Source organism: Epinephelus moara, unplaced genomic scaffold, assembly GCF_006386435.1.
Source record: "Epinephelus moara isolate mb unplaced genomic scaffold, YSFRI_EMoa_1.0 scaffold277, whole genome shotgun sequence".
In the NCBI taxonomy this organism is placed as follows: Eukaryota; Metazoa; Chordata; class Actinopteri; order Perciformes; family Serranidae; genus Epinephelus; species Epinephelus moara.
The window spans coordinates 14,875-24,454 of NW_026080394.1; the positions used below are offsets into that span (position 1 = coordinate 14,875).

A 9,580-nucleotide genomic window follows, 5' to 3' on the forward strand; every position below is an offset into this window, starting at 1 on the left:
AAAAACCCGTCAGCAGTACATTTACTCAAGTACTGTACTCGAGAATTTCCATGTTTTTGTACTTCACTACATTTAAACATTGAAGTGTTTCTCAGTAAATTATTTCAAGTTTCACCCGTTTAAATTTCTAAAGGGACATCGCTGTGAGGCAGTGAATCAGTTCCTCTTCTGTGGTGCTTCTGACAGAGTGTTTAACATAATAACATGTACTTGTAGCTACCACCAGTAACCGGCTGGAATTTGAAATATCAGATTTCATGGTCTAAATATTGTTTTAAAACAAACATTTTGTGGACACGTGAATTATATTTATTTAAAATGAGTCAAACTGAAACACAGTGAATCTGAACTCATGGAAGTTTGTTAAAGTAGAATTTAAATTCTACTTTCTGTAAAACAGGGGTGTCGTTTTTTTAATGTAAAGAAGTCCATTCTGAAAAAGTTCATCCATTTGCTAAACAAATGATGAACAGCCCGAGGTATACTAAGAAAAATATGTACACATTCAACAGTATGTCTCCATTTTCCCACATTCAGTCAGTCGACTACTCACTTTCATTACGTGCTTTTTTTAGAATAATTTTCCAATAAGTGGAGCCTATTAAAAAAGCAGGTGAAGTCGTCTATTGTTTTATGATAGAAGTCTGATGCAGATTCTTTTGTTCTGAAGCTGCTGGTTGACAACATTTTGCACAATGTTCAAAATCTTTAAATCTGACCACAGTAAGTATTCATCGTTATTTCAGAGAGCTGTGTTCTGGTCAGAGTGAAAAGCCTCTGAAGCAGCATTTTACATTAAGTATCTACGCACTGTTTAAACCTGACACCTCTGAGGACCTGATCACTAACAAAGTGTTTTAGCAGCTGGAGGCGCCTTTTTGTAATTAATCTTAATGCGAATGAAGCTTTTTGCTTTTGTTGCAACACGCCTCACCTTTGTGGCATTTTTGCCAGAACGCTCTGAACGCTTCAAGTTGAAGAAACTTCAACTCAGAGCCCAAAAGCACCCACGTCATCTTAGCCTTTTCCCCATTATCCAATCAGATGATTTGAGAGGCGGGCCTTCTGTGGTGGTCACGACAAGTTTACAGTTGGTAAACAATAGAGGAGAAACTGGTGGTAGTGGTTGCTGGATACCCAGAGCTATACGGCCCAACGATAGACAGCAGGTTGTCAAACTGCCCCTGAGTCATCCTAAAATACGCCTGTAAACGTCCATGATGGAGGAGAAGCTCCTGGACCAACTGGTGGTACTCCCCATGATCCAGCCTCTTTTTTAGGGTCTCATGTACCCACACAGATCTCTGTTTATCTGCTGACAGCCTCTCACCCTCAACCAGAGCTACAGACAGTACCCTCTGACTCAACATGTCAGCAACTACACACTGATTACTGTGGGGAAATGAATAAAAGAAATAAACATTGATTACATGGGAATGTTAGGAGGTGATGGGGTGGTTGCCTGGCAACAATAAAAAGGTGCAGCAGGCGGTTTTTTTTTTTACTAGTGGCATTCAGTTTTTGCGGCCTGCAAAACGCGTCTGTGTGATCAGGGCCAAGTGCATCAATATTATTAGTCCAGAGGTTTAATATTTTCCTACTCTGAACATATTGGTTTATCTTCTTTACTTCCGCCATTTTTTTTTTTTTTACTATCTATAGCTGAACTTTGTGAGGCAATGACGGGTATTACAAGCTCGAGTGCAAGCAAACGGTCTCTATGGAAACTGCAGAATTTTACAGTTGTAATCTCACTTTCAGCGCAGTAAATGCCTTAACATTTCCTCTTAACTAAGAAAACCTTTTAAGGGATGTGCAACACCCTTTTGTAAGTCTTCCAGCTAAGTAGAAATTAAACCTTTAGCAACATATCTAAGGAGAAAACTTAAGGTGTTTTGTACGACCGGCCCCTGGCTCTCATATCTAACCTGTGCACCCCATCCGGGGAGGGGGGGGGCAGGACACATGGAGCTGCCCCCTTCCTGTGGACAGCAGGACAAATGGCTGCTGCAATGCTAAGCTAACGGTATCTTAGTAAAGAAACTGTGTAGAAAAGAGCGCCAATCACAGGACACTGAGCCAACGCCATGGAGTCAACCTTTCCATTATGCCTGCTGTGCTTTATATTTTGGAGACAATGTGATGATCGACCCTCTTGACCTCCTACTTTATCACCAACGATCGGCGCATGCTGCATTTAGTCCACAGGAGACTGACCGTGTTTTCAAACCTGATGTGAACCATACTCCAGATCATCTTTTCTTGTGGACCAGGCCACAGACTGACGAGTTTACTGTCCATTTTTCATTTTCATCCGCTTACCTGAACCAGGTCGTGGAGGCAGCAGGCCAAGCAAAGCACCCCAGATGTCCCTCTCCCCAGCAACACTTTCCAGCTCCTCCTGGGGGACCCCAAGGTGTTCCCAGACCAGATGAGATATGTAATCCCTCCAGTGTGTTCTGGGTCTGCCCCGGGGCCTCCTACTAGCTGGACATGCCTGGAACACCTCTAATGGGAGGTGCCCAGAAGGCATCCTGATCAGATACCCGAACCACCTCAACTGACCCCTTTGAACTTAAAGGAGCAGCAGCTCTACTTCCTCTGACCACCCTCTGGATGTCTGAGCTCCTCATGCTATCTCTAAGGCTGAGGAAACTCTTGTATCAGCGATCTCATTCTTTTGGTCACTACCCAGAGCTCATGACCATAGGTGAGGGTTGGGACGTAAATGGACCAGTAATCGAAAGCTTCGCCTCCTAGCTCAGCTCCTTCTTCACCACGACGGTCCAGCACAGCGCCTGCATCACTGCAGAAGCCACACCAAACTGCTGATCCATCTCACACTCCACACTACCCTCATTCGTCAACAAGACCCCGAGATACTTGAACTCCCTCACTTGAGGCAGTAACTCTCTCCCAACCCAGAGAGGACAATCCACTGGTTTCTGGCAGAGAACCATGACCTCAGACTTGGACCTGCTGACTCATCCTGACTGCTTCATACTCAAACAGCCCCAGTGCACGCTGGAGGTCACAATGTGATGAAACCAACAGAATCACATCGTCTGCAAAAAGCAGAGATGCAATTCTGAGGACGGCGTCCTTCTCTCTGACACCGCCACCGGAGAGTCCAGCTCCGCCCCCACCACATTATCGTCCTGTTCGGTTTCTCTCTGGTGTTCAGCTGATCCGATTTGTCTGATGAAGCTTCATCTGATTCCAGTCTGACCGACTTGTTGGAAGTTGTCAAAGTTAAATTTTAATTTGAAGTTTTTAGGGAACATGAAGTCAGAGCGGCTTCCTCACATTTGTCACAGCGATCCTCTGAAATTAATCTGAGCAGAGTTTCTGTTTAAAACAGGAGAGTTTAAAAGACGAACCTTAAATCAACAGATGAACTAAAAGGCAGACTGATCTTCAATTAGAGAGAAGGACGGGGGGAGAGGAGGAAGAAGAGGAGGTGGGGGAGGAGGAAACCTTCACTAGAGATTCTAGAACAAGAATTATGATACCAGTGCCCTTAAAGTGATACTAATGTCAATAAAGTACTTCCTTTGACACCTTTCTTTTCTACACCCATTATGTGAATGTGAATGTATTGGTGGTAAAATACCACCAGACACCACAGGTGTGTAGTGTAACATTAGTAATATTACTGTAATATTATTACTGTAAGGTGTTACTGCCCAACACTGAATACAAATGACAGAAAAGTTCAGATCTAACTTTGTAAATGTAACTACAGACGTTAATGGAAAATTATTAACAATATTTTATTGTAAGCCAACACGAAATTAAGAAAAAAAAAGAATACAGCCATCATAAACATCATATTTTTGACAAAAGTACCGAAAACAAAAGTCTATTTGATTCACTGTCAAATATCTGAAAATCAATTCAAATACATTATCAGAAATATTTCATGAGTAGAAACATAAGATAAACAGAAGAAACATCAAAAGAGAAGAAATACTCAAAAACACAAAATGTTTATAAAGAGTAAAAATAAAAGAAAATCTTTTGACAAACCTGACGACAGAAAATAGAAAAAAACTGAGTGTTCATTGATTTCAGCAAAACATCAGATGACGGCTCGGAGGCTTCCTGTCCCGACCTTCTTCCTCAGGACCTCAACAAGACGCTCCAGCCTGAGGAGGGGGAAGAGGAGAAAGAAGAAGGCAGTGTTTTAACCAGTTTGTTTCCTGCAGTAATCAGTGAAGACACTTGTGTTTCTCATTTAGGTTAATAGGCTCGTTTGAGATGAACTGCACCTCGCCTGAACGAGATCAGGCTGCTGCTGCAGGAGGTGGTGACAGAAAGATGAGGTTTCCAGCAGCCTTCAGTCCGAACAGGAAGTCACAGAAACACTCACATCCTGTCCGATCTGATGTTGAGTTATTAAAAAAGTTATCAGACCAACACATTCTCTCTCTGACCTCGTCACATATCTTTGGTCATGGATTTTCACGTCCACATACGACGTCGAAGGTACCCTGGGTGTGTTGGTTGTTGACGTTCTGGGACACCGTGTCAACTTCAGCCTGTTACATGCATTGTCTTCTTTCAGAATACACTTCTGTTTCACAGGAAATGTAGAGTTTGCATACAGTCCCTTTCAAAATAAAAGCCCTACGTCAGTACAACACCGCAAATTGACGTTTTCTTTCCTTCAACAACAAAAACACACGTGGTTAGGTTTAGGAAAAAAGAACAGGGTTTGGCCGCCGGACTTTTACTGCCTTAACTTGCGTCCTTGTCCCACTGCGTTTCCCCTGACGCATATCATGCCAGCGTTAAAGGACGCCTTTTATAGTTTCTGACGCCACAAGTCACTGCCCGAGTGTCAATTTCGATGGCTTCGGAGTGAGACCGAGCTCATCAGACTCATATATCAGTTTGCTCTCAGTCTGTGGTTGTTTTAATTATGACAGAGTATTAAAATACTTTACAGACGATCTATAATTAATGTTCATGGTTTAAATGTGTTTTTATGGTAGATTTGATTTAGTTGAGTTTAATATTGTATAAAGAATCTGAATCTCACTCTGAGTTACTGTTGTTGTTCACAAACTAAAGAAATAAGAGATCATTTTTGTTTAGTTTTTACTGAATACTTGAAGACAAACTGTAAAACTATATCACTTATTTTGTTACAATAATGTTTTCATAAATTAATAATAAAACAAACACACATATATATATTTTTTCTTTTTACTAATTTGTCATATCGTCAAGAATATCTTTATCGCAAAAATACCCTGAATCGTGATATTATTTTAGGGCCATATCGACCACCCCTAACCTAAAAATTGGTATTTTTCAACCTGGGCCCTATTTCCCCCATGTGTATGTGTGCGTATGATTCATGGGTACAACTCGTTCTAAAACTGGTTCAGTATTGAGGGAGGCGGATGCAACCAGAGCCGCGAAACGAGCTAAAACGGTAACGGGGGCAAATGCGTCCCGTATAAGTTTGCGCATTAAAAGTGCTTTTTTTCGCCACTGACTGGTTCAGATCGCCAGTGCTATGAGTGCTATGAGTGCTATGAGTGGAGTCAGCTGTCAGTCAGTGTTGGAGCAGAGAGGGGGAGGGCTGCCCCGCTGGGTACTGTAAGTGAGTATGTGTGTATGAAGTGTGTGTTTTTCGCCACTGACCGGTTCAGATCGCCAGTGCTATCTCTGCAGACCCGGATCATACTAAACAAGCCCCAAGACATTCTTTCACGGACTGACTTCCTGTCTGCAGCTTCCTGTTTGCTGCAGCAGTGGTCATGTTTTTAACCCTTTGTCTCCTGCAGTCACCAGGCTCTGACTTTAGTGAAGTCGTTAGTGAGTTCTGACTAACACGTAGAATAATGAGAGCCTGAAAGAGAAAAGCCGGACGCTGAGCTGAAGCTGAAATGAAGAAGGGAGGAGTTGGAAAATTGACCCTGGATGACTTTCTAACACTCACTGAGGCTCTCTTTCTCGCGCTCTGTCTCTCTCCAAACCAAATTAAACTTCCCGTCTCTAATAACCAGCAGATTTCTATCACACACCCCCTCACACCGCCACCCCCCTCCAGAGAGCAAATATTCCTCTCTCCTCTATTCAGAAACTTGGGAGGCTCTTCAGAGCCGGGCGCCCCCCCGCTGGCAGCCAAATTAGAGCAGAAAGCCGCGGGTTTGAGCCCAGGAGGACGGCGCGGGACGCAGACGGACGACTTAAGCTGTTTTCATCATGAATCTCATCCCTTCATCTTCAGACTGATGAGATGAGAAGCAGCAGAAGAAGAAGTCACGTTATTCAGCATCCGACCGTCATCCTGTACGAGTCGAAATCTGAAGGATTAATTCTTCCTGATCAACTCGGCGGCAGAGACACTCACACCGATGTCCGCTGAATATGAATCATCACAACCAAATCTCTTTAGTCCCACACGCTTAACCAGTCTTTGAACACATCCCAGAGTCTCTGACGGCTGCTGTTAGATACAGCAACATGTTTCTCATGACAGGAAACATGGTCGACGCTCACACACTCTATCATGTCACTGGTTACATTGGTTTGTAACCATTAAAGGAATACTTCAAAGGAATACAAATGGCCATTTCTGGTCACTGACTTCATGAAGTTTTCTCTCACACCTCCGCGGTGAATGAAGAATCCAAGAACTGAGAAAACTCTCGATGAACTGAAGTAAAAAGCGTTCAACAGCAAAACAATGTCAAATCATCTGATTACAAACTCTCACACAACTCGTGCAGTATAATCCAAGTCTCAATTATCCGGTCATATGTTCAGTACTTCACAAACAGACACTTGTTTCTGACAGAGGACTGAGCTGAAAGTGAAACTTATCTCTGCTTTCTTCAGAGCCAGGTTCCATCGACAAAAACACTCATTTTACCTCCCTGAACACGAGAGCTGCTGGTCTACCTCTGCCTCCATCAGTCAGATGTGTTATTGTGTGACTTTGATGTTTTAAAGGGTTAATTCAGATTCACCAGACTCACTCAGTAACACAAATAAACTAACTACACAGGTTGTGCTCAGGTCAAGTACAAAGTGCTTCAAATCATCCAGTAACTCTCAAGAAACAAACATTACAAGAACATTTAAATACACTCCACACACTTCCGTTTGGAAATGATTTTGTCTGTTGTGACCCCTGAAAGGGTTCCAACACCTTAAAGGGTTCCTACATCTTAAAGGGTCTTGACTTCTTAAAGGGTCTCAACACCTAAAAGGTCTCGACCACTTAAAGGGTCCTGACACCTTAAAGAGTTCTGACACCTTACAGGGTCTCGACTCTTTAAAGGGTCCTGATAATTTAAAGGGTTCTAAGACGTTAAAGGGTCCCAGCACCTTAAAGGATCCTGAAACCTTAAAGGGTTCTGACAATTTAAAGGGTCCTGACTTCTTAAAGTGTCCTAACCTCTTAAAGAGCCAGAAAACCTTAAAGGGTTCTCACAATTTAAAGGGTCCAGACTTCTTAAAGGGTCCTGACACCTTAAAGGGTCCCGGCACCTTAAAGAGTTCTGACACCTTACAGGGTCTCGACTCTTTAAAGGGTCCTGACAATTTAAAGGGTTCTAAGACGTTTAAGGGTCTCAACACCTTAAAGGATCCTGAAACCTTAAAGGGTTCTGACACTTGAAAGGGTCCCAACCCCTTAAAGAGCCCAAAAACCTTAAAGGGCTCTGACAATTTAAAGGGTCCAGACTTCTTAAAGGGTCTTGACACCTTCTGACACTTTACAGGGTCTCGACTCTTTAAAGTGTCCTGATAATTTAAAGGTTCTAAGACGTTAAAGGGTCCCAACACCTTAAAGGGTTCTGACAATTTAAAGGGTCCTGACTTCTTAAAGTGTCCTAACCTCTTAAAGAGCCCAAAAACCTTAAAGGATTCTCACAATTTAAAGGGTCCAGACTTCTTAAAGGGTCCTGACACCTTAAAGGGTCCCGGCACCTTAAAGAGTTCTGACACCTTACAGGATCTCGACTCTTTAAAGGGTCCTGATAATTTAAAGGGTTCTACGACGTTAAAGGGTCCCAACACCTTAAAGGATCCTGAAACCTTAAAGGGTTCTGACAATTTAAAGGGTCCAGACTTCTTAAAGTGTCCTAACCTCTTAAAGAGCCCAAAAACCATGTGGCCTGGGTCGCCACACAGCCGATAGAACCCAGTCGTTAGAAGCTGACTAGTGATTTGGGGGCGGTCGGGCTTGGTTGGCATGGGCTCAGTATTTTATGTGATGATCTCGGACTGGCTGGGTTTGGACTTTAACTCATACGGGTCGGTTCAGTTCAGGTTGTAAAAAACCCACCCCCGTCTCAATCACCATCATCAGCCAATCAAACGCTTTAGAACTTACGGCCATGTTTTTACTCGTCATCGTCACCCTGCTGTGTGTTTGTGTGTGAGTATGGACTAACACATCAACAGACTTGCTGGTATCCAGTAAAGGTCACTGAATGTACACACACACACACACACACACACACACACACACACACACACACACACACACACAGCAGATGAGAACACTCAGTGTTTTCCTTCTTCCATAAAAACTAGGGGTGGACAAAAATTGATTCACTTACATATCGCAAAGAATTTAAAACATACGCTGGCTTCAGGAAAATTGCTTTGGTGGACATGGTCCCTTAGGTATGGAAACCTGCGACAAACTGACTGGTATTAAAATATAAAAACAGGCTGACAGGTGAGGGTTAAGTCTGACCTGCGGACTCTCTCTCTGGCCTCTCGCTCCGCTTCCTGACAACGTTGAAGCTCCGCCTCCATGCTCTGCTTCTCCCTCGCCAGCTGCTGCACCTGGACCTGCAGGGGTGGGGCCTGATGAGCTGCCGTCAACGAATCCGCTGGAGAGACGCCATCACTGTGCAGTGAGGGAGGAGCGGTGAGGAGGTCCTGAGAGCTGAGAGAGGAGCAGAGGGAGGGAACAGAGAACAGGATGTTTAAATAAAGTTTTGAGCTGAATGACACAGCATTGGGAAATGTGTGATCTGATCCGAGGACTGCTGACTGTGAAGGAGCTGATAGCTAATCAATCAGCTGTGATGTTTATGGCGTCTCAGCAGGTTCAGGTTAATGAAAGGCAAACACAGCAGAGAGACAGACAGACAGCAGAGGACAGAACAAAGGACAAAGCTCCCAGTTCACCCAGTTCAATTCAGACTGGAGTCAGACTGCTACAGGTTCAGATCAAACCCAATTCTTTAATTTCTCAGTTGTTGTTTTATTTGAAACATCCAGCTGGTTAGACTTCCTGACTTCATGATCGAGCTGCCTTCGGACTGGACAACAGGTTTCCATGGATACTGCGGTGTGTGTGTGTGGTGTGTAATCATTTTGTTGGTGCTGAAATCAGGTCGGCCTCCGGCTGGGTTTGTGACCACCAGGACCTAACACACTGCTGATCAGATGTCAGACAGGCTTCGACCTGCACCGGGCCAAACTCATATATTCAGAAACACAAAGCACTGTTGTCCACTGAGATCGTGCACAAACAGGCAGCGGGTCAGAGGTCAGAGGTCAGAGCTGCATCAAATAAAGCTGCCGCAGCTGTCAGCCTGCT

At 43.8% G+C, this 9,580-nt stretch overlaps 1 protein-coding gene across 1 annotated transcript; it reads right to left on the bottom strand.

Moving 5' to 3' along the window:
- Positions 1 to 3,759: 3,759 nt before the first annotated feature.
- Positions 3,760 to 8,920, bottom strand: LOC126387200 (mirror-image polydactyly gene 1 protein-like; the record flags this gene model as incomplete). The annotated part of the gene is made up of 2 exons (XM_050039744.1): positions 3,760 to 4,148; positions 8,726 to 8,920. Coding segments are annotated over 2 exons (262 nt in total), but the record flags the coding sequence as incomplete, so codon positions are not given.
- Between the last annotated feature and the right edge of the window lie 660 nt (positions 8,921 to 9,580).